At 47.0% G+C, this 22,762-nt stretch overlaps 1 protein-coding gene and 1 long non-coding RNA gene across 4 annotated transcripts in view; one reads left to right on the top strand and one right to left on the bottom strand.

Moving 5' to 3' along the window:
- Kcnd3 (potassium voltage-gated channel subfamily D member 3) overlaps positions 1–22,520 on the top strand; it is a 216,649-nt gene extending 194,129 nt beyond the window's left edge. For 2 of the 3 annotated variants that reach the window (XM_085677868.2, XM_085677867.2), the window contains exons 3-8: positions 5,891–6,053; positions 13,347–13,448; positions 13,786–13,875; positions 15,290–15,346; positions 16,410–16,657; positions 17,520–22,520. In XM_085677868.2, coding sequence (XP_085533994.1) covers positions 5,891–6,053; positions 13,347–13,448; positions 13,786–13,875; positions 15,290–15,346; positions 16,410–16,657; positions 17,520–17,721 — 862 coding nt within the window. In that variant the 3' untranslated portion in view covers positions 17,722–22,520. The remainder of the gene's footprint in view (positions 1–5,890; positions 6,054–13,346; positions 13,449–13,785; positions 13,876–15,289; positions 15,347–16,409; positions 16,658–17,519) is intronic. The other variant, XM_085677869.2, reaches the window with a different exon arrangement.
- Positions 442–8,523, bottom strand: LOC125405673 (uncharacterized). Its single transcript, XR_007233656.3, has 2 exons — positions 7,847–8,523; positions 442–904 (listed from the first exon to the last, which is right to left on the bottom strand). It is a non-coding gene; the product is annotated as an uncharacterized LOC125405673 (long non-coding RNA).
- Positions 22,521–22,762: the final 242 nt, after the last annotated feature.

Below are 22,762 nucleotides of genomic sequence, written 5' to 3'. Positions count from 1 at the left end.
ACTCCTAAAGACTCTATTGCCTAGTAACTCTGTCATTTAGAAATTTGGAAAACTTAAGGACAATCAGTAGTGGCAGCCTCTCCATCATCATCTTTATTGGATCCAAATGAAAGAAGAGTAAACAAAACTGCTAGTGAGCTGGATAGGCATGGGTGGGGGCACGGATAGAAGAACCAAGACGTGGGAAAGTCAAGGGTACGGCTGGCCCTCAATAACAGCTAGGACTGCAGGTCAAATGCCATCATATCCCACCTTGGAACTCTTTCTGTGTCTCAGCCCTTTCCCTTCCTAATAGCAAAGTCGTGTTTCCCCACAGCAGAAAACACAGCTGCCAATAGCTCCGGAGACTGGCTTTCGAAGCTCCAAATTCTTTAAAAGAAGATTGATTTGGTCCCAAAGGTATATTCTGTACAGTCCAAGAATGATCCACAATAGCCGTGCTTTGGGTTTTGAATGAGTGGGTTTATTGAGTCTGTCGCAAGCAAAAGGAAAAGGAGTAAATAGCAAGGAGCAGACAGGTTGAAACGGCAGAGAGATGGCAAAACAACGTCAAATCGACTGAGAAAGCAAACAGTAGGTAAAAGGATCAAATCGTGGGCTTACAAACATCCAGCAGAAATTGACTGGGAAGCCCTGTTGAGGCAGCCAGCTGGAGTTCTTGATCGAGAGAGTCCTGGAAAGAACAGTGTCCCCTCAGGTGAGGCTTCCAAGTAAAAGAGCAAATAGCAACAGAGCAATACATCATCACGTCGAGGCCTTACACTCATCCAGCAGAAACAGACCGGGGAAACTGAGGCAGTCAGCTGGAGTTCCTGGTTGAGACAGTCTTGGGTGGAAAGATCTTTCCATCTTCTCCATGGATAGGTTTTTGCTTCCTGTTCCCACATTGTAGAATGTATGCATTCTGTATTACGGAATAAATATTACCAACCTTGACTAGAAATAATTTATCTTCTAGCTGTTCTCAAAGACACCATGTTTTTAAACCCCTTAGCTATTTTGCTGTTTTCTTTCTCCTGGTTACAGAGATAGGAGGAAGCAGCCTGCCCCAGGACAGAGAATTTTGTGGAAGATCAGGGAGGGCTTCCTGACCTCCAGAGAATGCTTTGGACAAGCTTAAATAGCGCAGGGCAACTCACTAATATGCGGTAAACCACAAGGTACAATCCGGAGATGGCAGAAAGGTGCCAGCATCAGAAGCCATCAGGAAAACGCAAACCAAACAGCACTGAGATACCACTTTACAGCCACTACAGAAGCCATCATGGCAAAGACAAAAATAGCAAGTGTTATCTTAGATAAAGACACATCAGACCCCATATTCATCACTGATGGGGTTGCAAAATATTATTCTGTGCAAAACAGCCTGGCTGTACCTCACACTGATAAGCATTACCATGTGACCCCTAGCTCATGAGAACACAGTCATGTAAAGTTAATACACAATTGTTCACCTATCATGAAGAAGCATCCTCTATAATAGGTAAAACGTGGCTATAACCCCATTGCCTGTCAGCTGATAAATCAGTTAACAAAACTGACCTATCCTCACAAGTGAATATGATTGAGACATAAGGAGTGAGGAGGTTTTGATACAGGCTAGACCGTGGTTGAGTCTTAAACATGCTGAGTAAAAAGAAGTCAGACACAAAGACCACAAGTTCTGTGGTTCATGGGTGAAACATTCAAAGGAGAGAAAGCTACAGAGAGACAACATCAGTGGGCTGTGGGTAGTCTCAGACTGCTAATGAATGTGTGGTTTGGGTGAGTTTTAAAAATGTCCCATGGGTGGGATACAGCTCAATGGTAGGACATTTGTGTAGCATGCAGGAAGTCATGGGATCATTCTCTAACACACACACACACACACACACGCACACACACACACTCAACCAGAACTAAAAAGCAAAAAGAAGATGAAAAACGGAAGGAGGGAGAGAAAGTGGAAGAAAGAAAGGAATGAAAATATTCTTGGGCTAGGGGCTTCAGGTATAGCTTGGTGGGAGTGCACGCCCTTCGGATGTGTAGTCCCAGATTTGCTCTCCGGAAAAAAACAAACAATTACCCTGGGTGGTAGAAGCACAGCTGGGCAACTACACTAGAAACTGATGGAATATACTACTTGGTGTGGTAACTGTATTGCAATAAAGTGGCCACAGACAAATCTAGGATGGATACTCACTGACTCAACTTAGGGAAGATGTCTTATTTTGAACTTGCTAGGACCAGAGGAAATGAGAGCAGTGTGGTCAGTGTGTGGTTGGCAGCTTTTTTAGACAGAGCTCATATCATACTGGTGAGTGAGGGGCACAGACTCTGAAGAGAAAAGCAAGTCCACCCACTATAGACAATATACAATCACCCAAGCATGAAACTAAACACTTTTTTGAATTATCATCACAGTTCCGGGGATATGAAGTCCATTCTATAGGTGGCGTAGGCTCAGATTAAGTATTGTTCAGGGTCATTTAACTAGTCAGTGAGTCATAATGACCCAGGTATAAACCCATGTCTGATTCCAGATCTTCTCTCAATTATTAGGCCATGCTGTCTCCCTCTGGCTTTATACAAGTTGCTGGAAAATTCTGGAACATACCACTGGAGACTTAACTTTAGATTCCTTTTTAAGTTTATTGATATGTACTCCTTCAATAAAGGGGACCCTGCTAGCAGAGCTGTGCACTTCCTTTGCTGGCACAGGAGCACTGAATCTTGAAAAAGTGCCAGAAGACTAGAGACGGTCACTCAGCCCCTCCTACCCACTCCTCCATCCAACTGCTTCCTGTAGCTAGTCAAGGACATGAAGAACTGGGGCAAGAAGGCATCCTGCAAAGCCTTGACGATGGGCCTCTAGCCATCCCCGATCTGCCAGCCGGTTAACCTCACTCTCAAAACAAGAAATAAGGTTAAGCTGGCAAGATGTGTGCATAACAAACCAAACACGGCTTATTTTCCAAGCGTTCGCAAGCTGTCCGCTTAATAATCTGCTTTAGAATTCTGCCAGCAATCTGATGACAGAAGTGATGGATGCCAAGCCCATTGGTCTGTGGTTTCTCACTTTAAAAATACCAGCAAAACCATCTAGCCTCGTGGTGTTTCTCTGCTGCGCTGTGATCAGAGATCACAGATAGTAGTTCTGTGCCTCCACTTGGACTCCCTCCCATCTCCTGGTGGGGGCCTTGTGCACCACTGATGGGAATTCACCCAAGTCCAGCCAGGCACTTACCCACTCTCCCTCCCAGACTCCAGACCCTTCTGATCTGCATCAGTACCAGCCTTCTCCAGATGAAACACATTCCTCTCCATAGAGAAGGCAGAAGTCCCCGGGAGTGGAGTCATTCTGTTTTCCCCATCGTCTGCTTCCTCAGACCATCTGCCCAGGTATAGCTCCCCTTACCTTGTTCTTTCTTCAAACCTTTAAAACAACCACCATGTTTTACTTAGCATAAGTCAGCTTCAGCTACTCTCAAAGGCAACCTTCCATTCTCCCGTCATCTTTAGTATCATCCGTGCTTGTGGACCCACAACTACCTTTGAGCTAGTCATGTTGTCTGAAAAGCTAACATAATCTATTGCATGGAAGCTGCTTGTCTCTATCACTGGGATTACGTGGATTTAAAACAATGGGACTGTTTTCAGAGCACTCCATCCCCAATAGAAATTGTGGTTTTCAGGATGCTTGCAGAAAAGCTAGCGAGGTTAATGTTCAGAAGCTACACATATCACAGCGAGATGCTAACATCGGTTACCTTTGTTAGTTTCTTCTTATAAAGGAACCTGAGGCCCAAAGTAACAACCTTCCAAGATCACACAGTTATTTAATGATGGTCTCGGAGAGTCTTGAATCCAGATCATCTTAGTAAAAAATTCCAAGCTCTCGGCCTCCCCACTTTCTGAGCGTCAAGACTGAAGAGGCAAATGTGGTCACAAAAGAACCAGGTCCTAATGGTAGTGTGTGCCTGGGAAGCTTAAATCGGAACCCGGGGCTCTGAACCATGAGAAAAACAGTCCTCAGAGCCTGCTTCATAAGGTTTTGGGGAACTTACATGGAGTTATTCATTTATTTATTCATTCACCCAACATTTGCCCTGTCCACAGGGAGTGTGGTTGACTTACCAGGAACCATACCTTCAAAGAAAATGGACTGTCCCTCCCTCCCGCAAAGCCATCAGATGTCCGTATCTCCTCAGTTAGTGGTGGGAACTCATGAACCCCTTCTCACACCATGCTCAAATGTTGACAAGCTTGATCTTGTGGAGGCCACCACAGCCACTGTGAGCTCATGAGTGCCGCCATTCTGTGGTGGCCAAAAGACACTCTTTGCTTCAGGCTTCCCCAGACTCTGGGTCTTAGGATCTTCTTGTCCCCTCATCCACGATGGCTGCTGAGCCTTGAGAAGGAACTATGACATAGGTGCCTCATGAGTGGCTGAGCACTCCACAGTCACTTATTCTCTGACCTTTGACCTCTTCTGAGCTCTGCCTTAACCACCGTCTACTCACAAAGAAACTTCCCTGATGTGGTGTGAGGGGCTTCACCTATAACCTATGACAGATCTGAATTTAAAGAGCAGTTTGATACCATGTCCATCTGGAGAAATAATAGCAGTAAGTTCCCACTTCAGGCCTCAGAGCTCCTCAACCATGAGTTCTTGGCCGGATTTACCATACCAGGCATGTGCTTTCCAATGTGTGCTGTCCACATCCACATATGGGTGTGGGACTGCCCCTGGATTGCAGTTGATCTACCAGGAGTCATATCTTCACAGGAAACTGACTGTCCTTCCCCACAAAAAGCCGTCAAATGCTTATCACTCCTCATTTAGGGGTGGGGACTCCTGTAGATCAGGTCTTAACCGCAAACAAAAGTTATTGGTTACCCCCATACCATGCATTCTGCTTTGTCGTCCATGAACACAGGACGACATGCCATGCTGGCCATTATTACAATTCACAGAGTTCACAGCTGAGTAAGAATGTTGCTGACTCCCTGCTCCCCAGAAGCCCACAGAGTGTTCTCGAGTGCTCTGAAAGCTGGCCAGCAGGGAGGAAACTTGCTGGTCAGTACCCACTTGACCTCTTCACACTCTACGACCAGTGTGTGCCGTGTCTTCAGCAATAGAATCTTACCAAGATCTGGTGGTCAGCCAAGAGCAATCAGCTGTGTTGTTTCGGGGTCTCTAGGACACTCTTGATTGACAACTCAAGGGGGAGGTATCCTACACTAGGTATTTTATTTGGCAGCGTATCGCTTCTGGGAGGAGCATTAATCCCTATACAGATAACTGCAATTAAATTTGTTTGTGTAATTATATCATATATATGAAATTTATAAATTAGGAGGTTTCCACGTCACTTCTTCAAGTATCTTTGGAGTTGGTTGTCCCTCCTCCACCCCCTTGCCCTACATCCCTCTTCCCATGGAAACCCCACTCCCTGCCATTCCCCTTTCCCCTTCCAGTACCTATGGTGCGTTCTCCTCCCTCCCTCCCTCAAGATCTTTCTTCCCCCTCCCCACCAATGGTCCCTTTCTGGTTTTCTGGGTTCTCCGGATACTCCAGACTAAACACAAATAAATCTAAGATTTGATGAGTGAGAACATGTAATGTTGGCCTTTCGTGATCTGCTTATCTTTTTACCGCCAAATGTTTCCATGTCATCGTTTACTCGTGTGTGGCCTTCCCTGTAGAAACCTGGCTCCGTGAACATACAGGTTTGGCCTCTTTTGCTCTGAGACTGTATCACTGGCCCCTGTAGATGCTGTGAAATATATTGATAAGTGAATGAATGTGTGTGAGAGTGTATGATCGGCTGGGTAGCCTCGCTTGTTTCCCAAATGGTCCCTTACATCCTCCCTCTCTTCCCCCTCCCCCTCTCCCTCTCTCTTACAGGTATGGAGACATGGTGCCTAAGACAATTGCGGGGAAGATATTTGGCTCCATCTGTTCCCTGAGTGGTGTCCTGGTCATTGCTCTGCCAGTCCCTGTGATAGTCTCCAACTTTAGCAGGATCTACCACCAGAACCAGAGAGCTGATAAACGCAGGGCACAGAAGGTAAGCCTCAGAAACAGGGTTGGGGGGGCTAGAGAGATGGCTCAGTGGTTAAGACCACTGACTGCTTTTCCAGAGGAGCCAGGTTCAAATCCCAGCGCCCAAATGGCAGCTCAAAACTGTCTGTAATTCCAGTTTCATGGGACCTGAAACTTCGCAGGGCAAAACACTAATATACATAAAATTAAAAAACAAAACAAAGCAAAAACAGAGTTGGGGGAGGGAGGAGCAGGAAGAGTGGTAGGCTTGTCAGGTTTCTGCAAGATTCCCTCTGGCTTGGAGAGATAAGGCAACTTCATGACCCCTCCTACCCACCAATGTCCTCAGCTCCAGCCCCAGTCTACTGCTTCAGAATGCAGCAAGCCCTCACTACTGACACATAACTGGATTGTCCTTTTAAGGAATCTATTGAACTGACCCATATCTCAACATCTACATGCCCAGGCATGGCCACCAAGCAACTCCTGGCTCCTCTGTTTCTCATCCCAGGGCCTACCAGGAAACAAAATGTCATTTTCATATCCTGTTGAGGGGCGATACATGTGCAAAAATACATGTGGAGAAAAGAGAAAGGCACGCCGTGACAGGAGAGCATTCCGTGACCACTACATTCTGGGTCAAGTGGCACAGTAAATGTTAGATAGCACCGGGTGCCATGCAAAGTAACAGAACTCAACTGACAGCTGGAGAGTCGGCCTCAGGCCTGGGGAAAGTTCTCGGTTCTGCCAAGTCTGTATTTAGGATGACAGATAAGTAAAATATTTTCTGCCAGTACAGAGCAAGATGTCTACAGGTGGGTGTGCTCAGAAGCCTTGTTTGCACTTGGCCTTCAGGCTTCTCTCTAGGACTCTACAGCCACACCACCAACCCCAGGGCATCTTCCAGAGATTTTCCTGCCAAGGACTTTTGCCAGGGTCCTATATCATTAACATTTACATTGCTATGACAAATGCCTGTCATTTATAATAAAAAAATAATTATTTTGACTCACAGTTTCAGAAGAATTAGTCTGTCTGCTTGGCCCCCAAACATCATGGCAGCAAGGGGAGCACATGGTGGGGATTGTCCTTCACTCTTGGTGGACGGGTGGCCAAAAGGGAAGAAATGCCAGCGCTCAGCTGTCTTTTTGGGTTTGCTTTTTGTTTTTCCACCTGAGCCCACAGCCTACAGAACCACTCTTACTGAAGTGGGTCTTCCTCAGTTAATTCTCTATAAAGGCCGTCACAGACATTCTGAGAGTGTGTGTGTCTCACCGGTCTCCCGGGTGATTCTAAATTTGACCAAGTTGGCAAAGGCTAGAAGAAAAGGGATGTCTGTTGTGGGAGAGTTCGACTTCCCTTTTGATCTGGGCTGAAAATGGTCCCCTTATTGTCTCAGGCTCTGGGGTCATGATCAGAGTCTCTGGGTACAAAGGACAGAAAGGCACCTTGGTGGAAGATTATCTTAGACACGACAACGACTTTGTTCTCTGTGTTTTATTCTTTCTTCCATCCCTCCACGTCTACAGACATTTATGTAAGCACCTTCTCTGTGACCGGCCCTGCAGCTAGATTACTTATTTCCACTTGCAAGAATAACCCCTGGGTAGCAGTGCCTAATACTGGACAAAACCCTCTAGAACCCCAGTATAGATCTGTAGGTACTATAACAAAGCCACAAGTTTAAGCTAACTCTAAAACAATGGCAGCGTAACAATTTACATAGGACAGTAAATAATATAATCATATACTAAGCCTACTTGGTCCCTGTATCCCAAATATGACCTCTTGTGTGTCCTTGTGTCACCTCCTCCTTACCTTCCTGTTTCCGTGTACCTGTGCCTGGTCGGTGAAGTCACCAGCCTAAGGTGTCTTTCTTCTGACATCCTCATTGCCTACGGCATCTATCTTCCATCTCCTCACCCAAGGTCAAGGTCTCCCCACTCCCAGACACTCCCGAAATGGAAGTCTTATCTCTCCCTGCTCAAGTCAGCTGGCCAATGCAAACAATGACTAAATTCATCACGCAGTTCTAAATAAAGAGGCAGAGGAAAAACTGGACTCTCATAGCCAAACTCTGAGGTCCTGAGGTCCAGGGAATCCTGCGGCTCACATTCGCCCTCACAGCTTTTAAAAGTGGGCAAGCACAAACTCGGGCTTTTTGCAGAGCTGGTGGGGTTCTCAGAAGTGCCAGGCTCAATGGTGACAGACCCTCCAGAGGTAGCCGTGCTCTCCAGCTACCTTCTCCTTCCTGGGCACACCATTCCCACGTCTCAGTGAAGCCCACCTGCAAAGACTCTATATAACAGTGAGTGTTTCCCACGGGGAGTTTAAAGCTTATTGTGTGCGATTAACATCCAGAAGGACCAATTCTGGCTTTGTCCTCTCTCTCTCTGAGCTACTCAGGATGAGCCCTGTTCAACCCCTTTCTCTCTCCTTTGAAATAAGTAAATATTTACAATGTTTTCCCTAGCCTGGATACTGTTTCTCCTCAAGGTGACACCACTCTGTCTCTTTCACCTTGGGCTTCCTGCGAGAGAAAAAAAACCAATACTGTCTGTTTCCAGCACTCTGTCTGTCACGGTGAGCCGTGACAGAGGGCCGGCCCAGGGGACTTGGTGAAAGTGGAGAGACCGGACAGGGAGGAGGTCAGGGAGGCTAATGATAGCCCTCAGCTCTGACCACGCTTCTGATAGCTTCTTGGGCAGAAAAGTAAGCTCCAGAGAAGGTGCTTCGTGGATAAAAGCTCCAAAAGAAATTCATGTCACATCTACCTGTGGGGACTGTCTTCCCTAGGCCAAGAGAACCAGAGATAAGTCAAGGTTGTCTAGCAAGAGGCACCTGGGATAGGGCTGGAGAAGCCACCGCCTGTCCCAGATCCACCCACTTTTTGGTTTCAAGGGAGATTGTTTTAGTTTTGCTTACATGTTTATTTTTGTTGTGCTGGGGATGAAGCCTAGGGCCTTGTGCGTGGTAGGGAAAGATACTCTATCCCTTAGCTACACCCCCTGCACCATATCCTTTGTTTTTAGTGGAACATTTTATTGGAATAATTAGAGATTATGTAGTTGCACATATAGTTCCAAAAAGATAGCGCCTGTTTGTACTCTGCCTAATTTTATCTAATGGTGACATTTTAGAGAACCATACAGTGCGCAAAGAGTATATGCTTCTCACCCATCTTCCCCAGTGTGTGTACGTGCGTGTGTCTGTTTGCATGTGTGTTACAGTTTCCTCACCCATGTAGGTTCCTACAGATCCAGCAGCTTCATGGCTGTGAGAGCAGCCAGTTCCCACAAGAGAACCCTTGTGGCTTTTATGACTGTGCTCCTGCTATATTTCTACCAGGCCCCTTACTCCTAGGAACTGTTTCTCTGATCTCCACTTATGAAATGGTTTCATCTCTAAACTTACATAAGTGCACTCATGCAGCTGGTAACCTTTGGGAGCTGGCCTTTTTCATCCATACAATCCCCAGAGACCCATTCAAATTGTATCACTAGTTTCTTATACCAAGCCTAGTGATGCAGGTCTGTGATCCCAGATGCTCAGGAGGCTGAAACAGGAGAATCCTAAGTTCCAGGTCAGCCTGGGCTACAGCATCATCCAAAGCCAGCCTAGGTAACTAATTAAGATTCTGTCTCAAAAAAAAAAAATGTAAAAGCCCATTCACTTTTCTCACTCAGCCATGTTCTGTTGGATGTTTGCCTGCTGAAGAGCTTCTGGGATAGAAATGGTTTCCAGCTACTACAAATAAGCATTCTCATGTATGGGTTTCCATCTACATAAATCTTACTGTCTCTCTGATGAATGTCTAAGTGTACAACTGCCTGTGTTTCCTTTTCTCCCTTGTCTTCCTTCTGCCTCTTTCAGGGCAAGAGATGCAAAGACTCATGTCCAGGCCGTCCCTGCCAGCTAGAAAGTCCCAGTTGTGCCAGGCTCCACAGGGGTCCCCAAATGATCTTGATCAGTAATGGTGGCAGGCCATGTCCCAGGCTGACAGTGTTTTACCAGAACTCTCCTCCAACCCCAAAGCTCCACTTAACGCCTGTTGAAGATGCAAGTTCCTGGGCTTTGCCCTTCAAGTTTAAAGGAGGTGAACTCGAGGAAGGAAGGAGAAAGACGCTGTGAAAGCTGTGTCTGACTTCCTAGTTGGAAGACATGAGCTGAACCCTTTTTAATCCATTCCCTCACCCTGGCTGAGTGGCTCCCTTTCATGCACCCCTTATTTTAAATCAATTCATTATCAATTGTTCGGCCTTTGAAACAGCCTAGATGAGCTCTCCAGTCTCTTGTCTTTTATAGTGTCCTTATGGTTGTGGAGGAGAGCGGAAGCTGACCAGTCCGCACAAGGACTGAGCCCATTACAAGGGCTTTACACGCATAGATGCCCAGCTCAGCATGCTTGGCTTTCCTTCTTTGCCTACCACAGTCTTTGCTTGAATTCTTGTTCAAGGCAGAGCATGCACTGGATGCTGGCAATAAAAGAATGTGCATAAGACCCAGGCCCAGACCCTCAGGAGCACAGAACCAAGCAGAGCACACCATCAGGTTTCACACACTGGCAGGTTCTGCCACCCTTCCTCAAACCTCTGTTTCCCGTTTGGGAATGATTAAATGATACGCTGTGTTTGATGTGACAATCTTCTACCTTAATAGAATCCAGAGTGAGATAAGATTAAAAGAAGTGTCTCAGAGGGGAACAGGAGAAACTTTCATCTCCGGAAAGTAATAAAGACAGACCCCACATATGAGAAAGGTCCGCCTCTAAGTGGCAATCAGATTACATAAGGCTGTAATGAGCCTGACACAATTGGATTTCCATATGCAGCTCTCAACGCCGAGCCTTCTCCCAAAGTGACAGCAGCCAAGTCATGAACGGGGAGGAACTCACTTGACTATAAACATCTGGCCACTTGTGGCAGGGGGGTGCTGCAGCAGGGTTGCTGGCCAGATTCATCCTAGTCATGGAATGAATGAATGAATGTATTTTGCTCAGAGACAGGGAGGGTGACAGGGTTGACTTGCAGGCCTTTCTGTCTCGTATCTTCCTCTTCATCCTCTCCATCGAGAGGAGTAGCTGGAAGACCTTGGACTTACTGGAAGACCTTCCAACTCAAGTTCTAGTCTCTGTCCCACATTTAAAGACCAGGGGACAGAGTTTAATTGGGCTGCAAGGAGACACTGGTGGGTGGGGAGTTCTTGGGAAACAGGGAACACAACGTAGCCTCTATGATCCTCTTGACAGTCCATGGCCTCTTAGCAGACGAACCAACCCACGCAGGATAGCTGGGAGGGGATAACAAGAAATGAAAATTGCCACCATTTCCCAGAACCTATCGATCAGGGTCCAGGTTCAAGTTACACGTCACTGTACCCAGAGGCAGGAAGAGAATCCTCCACTTCAGACTGCAACTATGGATCTCAGGGACTCTTCTGCTTGAAGCAATAGCGTGGAACTGGTTCTGGATCTGTAGAGCCCAAGTACTCTAAGCCCACAGGGCTATTTTCCAGTCCCAGACGACTGAACTTCTTCATGGTCTTCTCTTTCTGTTGTGCTGTGGCTGGCGATCATTAGACAGAAAACAAAAAACAAAGAGCAGCTAGTATATATCAGATGGCCATCCCCTCAGCATGCAAGTAAGATGAGCTTGGCTCAAGATGTTGTACAGCCCCCTGTGATGATGTTTCATTTGGGTTTTAATAAATAAAGCTTGCCTGAAGGTCAGAGAATAAAACAGTCGCACTGGTCAGCCTTACGGATCGGGCAGTGTGACACACACCTTCAATCTCAGTCGTCACACTAGTTGCCATAGAAACTGGGTGGTGCATGCCTTTAACCCCAGTGGTGCACACCTTTAATCCTAGCCCTAGAAGATGGGAGGAGACAGCTCACAGACACAGTGCCATTCTGAGATTTTTGGAGTGAGGATCGCCATTTTGGACTGAGGTCTAGGTAGGAGCCAATGGCTGGCCAATTTGCTTTTCTGACCTTTAGGTTGAACCTCAGTATCTATCTCTGGATTTTACTATTTGTGCTACAGCCCCCATCTTGAGGAGGTTGTCTGCTGAGGGCTTTCCCAGGGAGGGTTTTAGCTCTGTGCTAGATAAAGCCAATGTAGTATCCTGGAATGTAGTTCCTTTTTGCCTTAAACACACCAGGCCACCTCTGTGTACACTATATCCTTCCCATGCCTGTGCACAACACAGATATATATTGACACATCCATCAGCTCCCAAAGTCAGTTATAAACCTATAGATATATTTCTTAACTTTAAAAAGTTAAGTGAGTGGTGGCGTACGACTTTAATCCCAGCACTCAGGAGGCAGAGGCAGGCTGATCTCTGTGAGTTCGAAGCCAGCCTGGTCCAGTCTACAGAACAAGTTCCATGACAGGCTCCAAAGATCACAGAGAAACATGTCTCGAAAAACCAAACTAAATAAATAATTTAATTAATTAATTAAGAAGAACAACAAACAAAGCGAACTTCATGCCCTTAAGGAGCTTACATTCTAGCACAGGAGAAAAACAGCAGCAAGACAAGTGTGTGTGCTACCCTAGTGATAAATGCCAGGAGACCAGCAGACGAGTGTGTGTGTGTGTGTGTGTGTGTGTGTGCTACCCTAGTGACAAATGCCAGGAGAAGAGCAGACAAGCGCGCGCGCTACCCTAGTGATAAATGCCAGGAGACCAGTAGACATGTGTGTGTGTGTGTGTGTGTGTGTGTGTGTGCGCGCGCGCGCGCGCGCGCGCGCGCTACCCTAGTGACAAATGCCAGGAGACCAGCAGACGAGGGAGTTAGGAGGTGTTGGCGGTGCCGCTGCTCCCTTTGCTTTCTCTCGTAACTAACTGTCCTGGGAACGTACAGCACACGGAGAGCCAACCACCCTGGAACCCAGGAGGGACTGAGAGCAGTTAGCACACGGTGTCCTCTAGAACCCTACAGTCTCCTTAGAGATAGGAAGTAATAGAATGGCTCATGCCATCATGCAATACCGAGTGGAAAATACCAGAAAGGCTTCAGGAGAAAGAACTTGAAAATATGGTATTTCTTCCACCAGGACTCTACCCAGGCTGAAGATTAGTGACGATTCATAGAGCCCTGACCATGGCTAAACCGCAATAGTGGGCGCACAGGTCTCAGATCCATTCCATGGGCTAGATACAGAGATTCATCAGGCTAAGACAGGGGAGCTTTCTTCCCTTCTCACACGATGCTAGGGAGAGCAGCCTCAGTGGGGCAGCTGTTGTCACTGGTTCAGCCAGGCTTCCTCTTCTTGTATCTGACTGCTTTTCTTGTTGTCTACCCATCACAGAAGGCCCGCCTTGCTAGGATCCGTGTGGCCAAAACAGGAAGCTCCAATGCCTACCTGCACAGCAAGCGCAATGGGCTCCTCAATGAAGCCCTGGAGCTGACGGTAAGCGTCCAGAAGACTGGGAGGAGGAGATAAACTAGAAATGGGCTTCTCTGCTCATCCACAGGTATCAGCACTTGCCCAGAATGCTCCAGTTTAGACTCTGACAGAAACATGTCTCCAGGGTTCCCACAAACATAGTGCTCTCTTAGAATTATCACTGCTGCCCATAAACCAGCTGCTGACAAGGGCCCCCAGGCCAGCAGGTTTTATGGTGGCCCTAAGATTTGGCTTATCAAGATTTTTCTCCTGCCCTCCTACCTTCTGTGAAGAAATGAAGAGGCTGAAGAGAGGGGAAGACGCCAGCTTTAGTCTTAGCCCTTTCTTTCTGTCTCCCTAGGGCACCCCAGAAGAGGAGCACACGGGCAAGGCCACCTCGCTCATTGAGAGCCAGCACCACCACTTGCTGCACTGCCTAGAAAAGACCACTGTGAGTTCCAGCCTCCTGCCCCTCCTGCTTCACCCCTGACCTCCCAAGGCTGTATTCGCTTTGTCATCCTAGGCAAGATAGTCAGTCTGTCCCCTTCCAATGGTCTGTAGACACCCCAGGGGGTGGGGCAAGGTCACCTGAGTGAGAGATTAGCTGTGAGAAGAGACCCCTCTCATAGTCTTCCCATTCCCCCTCTAACAGCAGCGTGAGTCTTAACAACTAAGAGTTTTGTTTTTCATTCTCAGTTCTGATGGGCACCACCATTCACAGCCCATTCAGGCTGAATTTACACAGGACAGTAGAGAAGAGGGAAGACTTTTGTCCCACCCCCGTAGTTGGGTTGAGGCAATCCGTGGGTCCCCTTGCGCATGCATGAATGAAGGATGCAGTATAATTATTCTTTAGCCAAAGGTTTATCAGTCCCAGTCCCACTTAGTAACTTTGCACTTTGGCAGGGAGTTCAGACTGTGAAAGGCTGATTGCTAAAGGAGATCATGGCAGAGGGCGCCATAGCTGGAATGGGAATGATGCTTGTGCCTTACTGACAGCCTAAGAGGAAGGGGCAGTAGGGCCAACCCTGAACCCTTGGCAGAAGTGTTCGGAATCCTAGGGTGGGAGAAGTCTGAACAGAAATACTAAAGTGAGCCTATTCCCTGATCCTTTCCAGAAGTTTCCTACTCAAAGGGCCTAGGGTCACGGCTCATCCTACCCTTGAAAGGAGCTTCCTAGTTCCTAGTAGCCCATAACCTGACCTCCCAGATGCTAGATTCCTCTTACTCTGGGCCAAAAGTGGACCCCATAGATGACCGTGGAAACCCAGTGAGATCTTCTAAAGGAGAAAGTGCTCTGCAAGCCCAGGTCCCAGCAACTATGGTCAAAATCCACGTCTGCCTATCTCCCAGGGTTCTCCCAAGGACACCGAGCTTGCCAATGGGACGACACTGCCCCACTGCCCTTTCCAAGTTGCATGTGCTGGGTGGAATGTGTACATTGAAAGGACATGGGTGAAAACTGGGGTTTGAAGGGCTGGAATGTTGGCACTGGGGGACTGAGGGATGGAATGCTGGCATTGAAGGGGTGGAATGCTGAAGCCAAGGGAATGTTGGATTGATTATAGGGATGGGATGTCGGAATGCTGGATTTGGGGGAAGGAATGGGGGACCCAGGGGTGGAATGTTGGGACAGAAAAGGAGGAATGTTGGTATGGAACGTGTGAATGATGGGTTAAGCAGTGTCCTGTTGGAACCAAGGGATGAAATGTTGGGACAAGGGAAGCAGAATGCTGGGAACGGGGGGCTGGAATGTTGAATTCGGAGGGTGGAATGCTGGGGTTGAGAAACTGAATGTCCAAACTGGAATGCTGGAATGTACAATCAATGGTGTTTCTATCTTCTGTTGGCATGTTGTCCTGTAGGGGTTATCCTATCTTGTGGATGATCCCCTGTTATCTGTACGAACCTCCACCATCAAGGTATCGCTTTATAAATTCAATTGTTCTCTCTGAATCTTGAGTCTGTGGATCTACTCTGCTCACCCCTAGTCTGGTTTCTGCATGTGCTGCCGATCCTCCCTGGGCTTTTGCTGTCTTTGCTGCCACACCCAGTACCAGCGCAGGCTTCCAGTAGTTTTGCACCCACACGACCCAATTTCCTTTCCTATTCTTTCCTTTGACACCCCCAGGGGCTTAGAGGGGGGCAGTGGAACTCCAAGGTCAGTTTCCTCTGGAATGCCCGTATGCCACGCACCTCTCTGCTACCTTCTCGGTTTCCTGGGAACTCTGGTACTGACCACCAGGGGACATTCTCTGAACTCTGTCCTTACACTTCTCTAGTTCCTCACACTGCCAGTGCCACGGGGTTTTGGGCACTTTGGTCAAGCAGCCATTTTTCCATTGTTCTGTGTTTAGCTATAGGCCACCCTCATGGCCTACAGATCCAAAACCGTTAACATCCTCTCCCTAGCTTACATTTGACCTTGGGAATCCTGAACTGTCAGGTAGTTAAGGATCCATATGCTATAATCAGGCGAAAAGAAGACAAAATTAGAAGAAATCTTATCCTTAGCAGCTTGACCCCTTTGCGATCAAGAGCAATGCTCTCCCAATTCTGTGACTGGTCCAAACTTTTACAAACTTAGGTCACACCTGTAAGAGTCATCAGGTGTGCAAAGGTGACCTAGAAGACTCACAGCCAATGGCTTCAGAGCTTGCTAAGAAAAATTTGATTCTAGCTCTGATGATGCCACTGGGACCCTCCACGTCCTCTGGGTCCCTTCCGCTCAACCTGTAGATGGAGCATATGACCCATGATTTAACCACCGAGTCCCTGCCCAGCCTAATGGCCAGGGAGGCCAATTTGATTCTTTTGACATTGACACCTGTGGAAATGAAACTCCTCTCAAATACTTACCTGTAATCCAGGCATTTGGGGGTCCTCCATTAAAGGCCAAAAAAAACAGGCAGGCAGCCATTCAGAGACTGGCCCCCCTCCCCACCTCCCTTCTTCTTTTTCACGTCTTCTTCCTTCCTTCCACAGAACCACGAGTTTATCGACGAGCAGATGTTTGAGCAGAACTGCATGGAGAGCTCAATGCAGAACTACCCGTCCACCAGGAGTCCTTCTCTGTCCAGCCAGTCCGGCCTCACCACCACCTGCTGCTCCCGGCGCAGTAAGAAGACCACACACCTGCCCAACTCCAACCTGCCGGCCACGCGCCTGCGCAGCATGCAAGAACTCAGCACGATCCACATCCAGGGCAGCGAGCAGCCCTCCCTCACCACCAGGTGGGTGGCTTCCAATCCCGCCAGCCCCAAAGTCTTGAGTCATTCGCTTTCCAGAATTAAACAATCTCCGCGTTAGAGCCTCAGGGATCCCCGCTAATGGTCCCCCTTATCCACTTCTTGGGGCCCCTCTGCTTTCCTCCCCCACCTTCCTTCTCATGCTTTGAAGTTAATCCAAGGGTCTTCGTGGTATATTAGATGGTACTGTGGCAGTTTAACTCAATTGTGGCTTTAGATAGTTGGGGGGGGGGCGCAAAAAGAACCCAAAAGTTGAAAAAGCTGGACTATGATCATTTTTCTAAGAAAATACTTTTACATATGTGGCTTATCCCAGGCTGATTGTGAATCATAGGTATACTTTTCCTCCTCTGCTTATGGTTAAGCCATTTCCTGTTATTCTTTTTTTAAAAAAAGTATGATTTTATATGCATTGGTGTTTTGCCTGAATGTATGTCTGTGTGAGGGTGTCAGATCTTGGAGTTAGACAGTTGTGAGGTGCCATATGGGTGCTGGGAATTGAACTTGGGTCCTTTGGAAGAGCAGCCAGTACAGTATTCTTAACCGCTGAGCCACCTCTCCAGCCCCTCCTGTTATCCTTAATAAGCTGCAGAGAATTCGGGGAAAGCAACTGTTGTAACATCACAAGTGATAAGCCCCCGGGGGCTGGGAAGAAATACTACTATCTGATCATTTAGTATTTGTTAATAGTGGTTAGGGTGGTAATTATAAGCTGGTTGTTTAAGGGAGACATAAAGGGCCCTAGAGTTCCTTGACAGAGCATAGAGCAAAAGCAATGCAGGGGGTCGAGGGAATTTGGGGCGCCCGCAAGCAGGAACCACCACCAACTCCCTCTTTTCTATCCCAGTCGTTCCAGCCTTAATTTGAAAGCAGACGATGGACTGAGACCAAACTGCAAAACATCCCAGATTACCACGGCCATCATCAGCATCCCCACGCCCCCGGCTCTAACCCCAGAGGGAGAAAGTCGGCCCCCTCCTGCCAGCCCAGGACCCAACACGAACATTCCTTCCATAGCCAGCAACGTTGTCAAGGTCTCTGCCTTGTAAAAACATCGGACAGAGGGCCCGAGGGGGTAGTGGGGAGTAAAGGGGGCTGGCATGTTAGTGGGTGGTCACTGAGACCACTCCCTCCCCCTTTCCCACTATTTCTGCCTGCCCTGTTACACCCCTAGCACTGAGACCTGTGTGTGGAAGGGAAAGGAAGCAGCAAAGGGGACCTGAGGCTCCCGCTGCTGGTATGGACACAGCCCTGTGACATTGCATCTTGCTGGGGCCTGAGGAAGGGAGGGGGTGGGTAGGGAATAGGCATTAGGGGGTGTAGGCCACTTGCCTGGACAGGGCCTGGTAGGGGCACCTCAGACCAAATAACAGTTGTTTCTGAAGACCCCAGTGAGGAAAACACAAGATCAAGGGTGGCCCAGAGGCCGAGCCGTCACATGCAAACAGGAAGAAAATATAACACTGTGTACTCAGCACCTTTTTCAAGGATCTTAATGGATAATATTTATTCATGGGAAAAGGTGGAAAACAAAATCAATGGATTTTTGTGAATTGTTTTTCTCCATGGACCCAACACCTTTAAACCAAAACGATGCATTTTGTGAGGTTGGTTTTTATTTTTCTCCTTTTATAGCAAAAGCTTTTAGAGGCTCAAAGTCAGTTATTGCTGAGTTCCCTCCCCAGTCCCAGGAGGAGTGAGGTCACCTTTGCTGGGCCTTCACTGCCCAGCCGACCTGCACAGAGCTGTCCAGCAACCACACAGCAACCCTTCTGCTCCGTCCGTCCGTCTCCTCTGTCTCTGTACCTATCTGCTTCACCTTGGCTGTTTCTGTGTCCAACCATCTGTCTCACCGTGGACAGTAAAGCCTTCTCTGTCACTGCCAAGTACTGCAGACCTGTGCCTGGGAGTCAGGCCGAGCAAATGCAAATACGGAAAGGAAAGGAAGCCAAGTGGGGGGAGCTGAAGGGTGAGGTAAGTCTACCTTATGAACAGAGGTGCTTCCCTTGTGGTTGGACCCACTTGTCTTTGCCGTTTGTGGGGGGGGGGGGGGTGATGGTCACGTGTATCACACTGGGTCTTGAAAACGGAAGCAGCAACTTCAGAAAGCAGTCGTTTTTGCTCTACCCTGGTGAAGACAGAAGCACCAAGGCTCCCAGCTGCCAGAGCTCCAGGGCACCTTGCTATGTACCCTCCTTTAGGATCCATGGGTAAAGCCTGTGCAGCGCTCTGCCAAGCATCCTCAAATAAGGACGATGGACTTACCGCCCAAGGCAGTTCCTATATGAAGGGCATGAGGGTTAAGTGTGTGTGCCTCCTGAGGGATGTTTCAAAGCAAGAAAGCAAGCAAGAGGCTCTAGATGATTCTTTCCTGGTCTAAAAGAGGCCCTGAGGTCTCAGTCGTCTTCAGGCATATCCCTGAAGACAGCCCAAGTGTGTCTTATGACCTCCATGCAAATAAGAGAGTGGGGATTACTTCTTGATAATGTGGACAGTATGTTTGCTCAAGTTATTTACATGGTAGCGGGCCTGGGAACAGTATTTCTGGAATCTTCCTAATCATTTTCACAACTTAGAGTGGAGCAGATGAGTCTTGGGTTAGTGACAAGGGCCCTTTCCTGCCCTTCCCAACCCCAACTACTTCCTGCAATCTCTGAAGCCTGGGATCTGAGGCACGTGAGCTACTTAGGAACTTCTGTCCATTCTACAGTCCACAGATAAGTTGTTCATTAGCAAGTCAAAACTCTCTCTGCCCAGTACAGCTATCTAGATGAGTTTTACTAGCCAATGGCCTCAAAGCACCCACGGGGGTTCTATGGCCTCAGCTCCAGTGACCCTGTACACAGAGGAGTCCGGGTGTTTTGAGGTGGTACCAAACAAGAAAGTGGACAGAATGGCTGAAGAAAAGTGCCCTTCTCTCCATCTCCGTCTCCCTGTATATCTTCAGTGGCTACTGCCAGTCCTTTCTCTAGATCTGGCCTCAGGATTTCCCCTTATCATGGAATGGAGCTATTCTCGCAATCCAGTAATTTTATCAGCCAAGGCAGAGAGCCAAACTGGACCCAGTTTGGGCAGATACACAAAGAACTAGAAAGGGATCTTCATTTTGAATGAATGGACCATGGGACAAAGGCATGCCTAGGTGCACGATACATCCGAAGAACCGAGTGGGATAGGATACAGTTTAAAGGCACACTGATGCTCACGTGCAAGCCACTCTTCTATTTGAGTAAGTCACTGCAGGGCCAGGATGATGACTCAACCAAGGATCTCCTTGTCACTTGGACAGTGCACCGACATAGCACGTTATGGTTCTCATGAAAAGAAATGTATTTTAAAAACGGTGTCCCCCAAAATTCCATTTTTATTGACTTGAGTGAACTGAATGTTTGTATTGCTTCTATTTCATTTCCAAAGCCTGTATCATGCCAGCTCCCCTGTCCCCACCAAAAAAATCATTAGACCATTTTCATTTTCATTCCCCCATTGCAGTCTTGACAGGGGATAAGGGACCCAGCTCACCTGTGTTCAAAAGTATCAACCCAGGAAAACAGCTCACAGCCATATATCTCCTAAAGGGTATTTGTGATCAAGTACAGGGGCAAAAGTGTGCTGGATCAGTTTAGTAAGTCTGACTCACCAGCTAGTACGTGAGGAACCAGAATTATCAGAATCTTCTGGAGACCAAGAGCTTTCTGGTGCAATTGACTCCTGGTGCACAAACCATGTTAGAATAACCGAAAATTCTCCAAACCACCACTCCATTCAACGCTGCTTAGCACTGGGGGAGAGGGTATCAAAAAGACAAATATAAAAAGCCTAAGACTACATTCAAATAATAAATGGGAATACCTTGGAAAATGTAATATTGGGTACACCAGACCTAGAGAAGATTAAACAATCGCTAATTCATTTTACAGTGTAAAAAGCTGAGGCCAGAGAACTTGACTTACTTAAGGTAATGTAGTCATTTAAGGACAGACTAGGGACCAGAGCACAAGACCCTTGGCCACTAGTCTAATGTGCTTTTGTTTTGTTTTGGGTTTTTGTTGTTGTTGTTTTAACACACCCTTTGCCTCGCAGAGTTGATATGTTGAGGAAGGTCCATCAAAGATGCCATGACATAACTAGAGACACTCTCGTGCAAATGTCAACACTTGATGTAGTCCTGAAATCACCTGACTATACTAGTACAAATTATAGACATCAAAGTGGCCATTTCTTGGGTAGAGCCAGCTACAGGTGTTCAGGTCTATAAGAAACAGGTGAAAAGGGAAGTCCAAGATTTTTCAAGCAAATGCTCGATTTTCTCAGTGAAGAGGAGGCTTGGACAATGACCTTTCAAAGCACACCTTTCCATTGCTTCTCGCTGTGTCTGTGAAGGGAGTCAACCTAGAAAATCCTTCATTCCGAGAAAGAAATGGACAGAAGACTGAATGACTCCTCCTAGGTTTCATGACAAGTCAGTGGCAGAATTATGATGATCCAGGACTCAAACATCATCATGTCCTGGGGGTGTCTTCTATATCCTGTTCCATGGCTCTAAGGTTTTGCTCAGATTTTTAAAAGCTGGGTTTCAAGGGTGATGATTAGGGAACCATTCCAGAAGTAGCAGGACCTCCTGAAACAGACCATTATTTCTTCCTAATTCCCATTTTTCCTAAGTAGTCTCAAGCTCAGGACTAATTGTACAGAACCCCTTTCAAAAGACCAGTAGATATTCTTAACAACTGAACATTGTTAGTCGACGACCACATCATTTGATCAGATGTTAAAGGGGACAGTAAATGATCCGTGGTTCACAAAAACCACATACAGAACTGCTGAGGATGCTATACAGTTGGTTTCTCTTCCCTGCAGTTCAGGATCAAGTCATTTTCTTATCAGAATGCAGGTTGGAAAAGTACCTGGGAGCATTATATGCCTAGATCGTTTTCCTTGTCTTTTTAAAAATAGCAGTAGTGATTGAAATTGAGCTAGCATTAGATTTGAAATTATTAATGGATTCTAGTGATTCAGGCTCCCTCACTTCAATTACTAGGTAACTAAGTAAGGCAGAAGGATCCCAATACCAAGCACTGGGAGTAATAGCTTCCCTTTCATTCTAGTTGGCATGGTAACCATTGTACAAGGAACATGAGACTTTTATTTTTCCTCTAATTTCCTAATGAATTTTCATCACTAGCAAAGCTTTAAAGTGGGACAAAGGAAAAACAATGTCGTGACCCATGACACGTGGAGCCCAGACAGCATCATGAAAAACATCAGAACCAAGGCAAAGTGGCTTTGAAAAATGAAATGGCTTTTTAACGGGGTTCCTTATGGGTCTTGTTTTTTATTCAGGATACTCTGTGTTTTCTCATCAAATGTGGGAATGCCATTTATCTTAGCAGGTTATTTCAACTATGCTGGCTGATGACACATTAGCTAGTGCAGGGCACTGACCCAAGTCCTGGGGGACTCCTTGGACCAAGGGACTATTTTACAAGCCAGGGAGGTGGGAGGGGTGGTATATTTTTGATAACCAGACATTCCAATGTTTTCCTTAGAGGTCATGAGCTCCCATTAATGTTCTCGTGAGAAACATCAACTGTGTTCTTTTCTATTTTCGTATAATTACTGGGCTTTGCGTAACAACATCACAATGGCAAAGAAATATACTGTACAAAACTGCAGGAAGACAAATGTGAAAACTTTCTGTGGGGGAAGAGTAAGCTCTTAAGTTTCTTGTCTTCTTTTGAAACCGTAGTGCATATGTTATAACATGTATATCATTTACAGTACTGAGTCCTGTGCCACTGCTGTACCTGATGTATCCAATCTGGATTAAACAAACTATGTGCCACAAGCCTTCAAGTGGGGCAGTTTCTTTTAAAACCAGTTCTTTCTCTTCCAAAACCACAGCCTTACATCAGGAAGCTTTCTGTCCTGCTAGAGCAATGACATAATCTTACGGGTAAAGGCCTCATCTAGCCTGCCCTGTCTCCTTCTACATAAGCAATTCCACGGCTTCCCGGAGCTTGCCTGCCTTCATGTTCCAGGCAGGTTCTGTTTTAACAGTGGGACACTGGACTGAATGTGTCTATAGCT

Source organism: Myodes glareolus, chromosome 17 (assembly GCF_982192425.1).
Source record: "Myodes glareolus chromosome 17, mMyoGla1.1, whole genome shotgun sequence".
In the NCBI taxonomy this organism is placed as follows: Eukaryota; Metazoa; Chordata; class Mammalia; order Rodentia; family Cricetidae; genus Myodes; species Myodes glareolus.
Note: the sequence above shows the minus strand (reverse complement) of the source record. Positions and strands in the feature narration are given on the sequence as shown.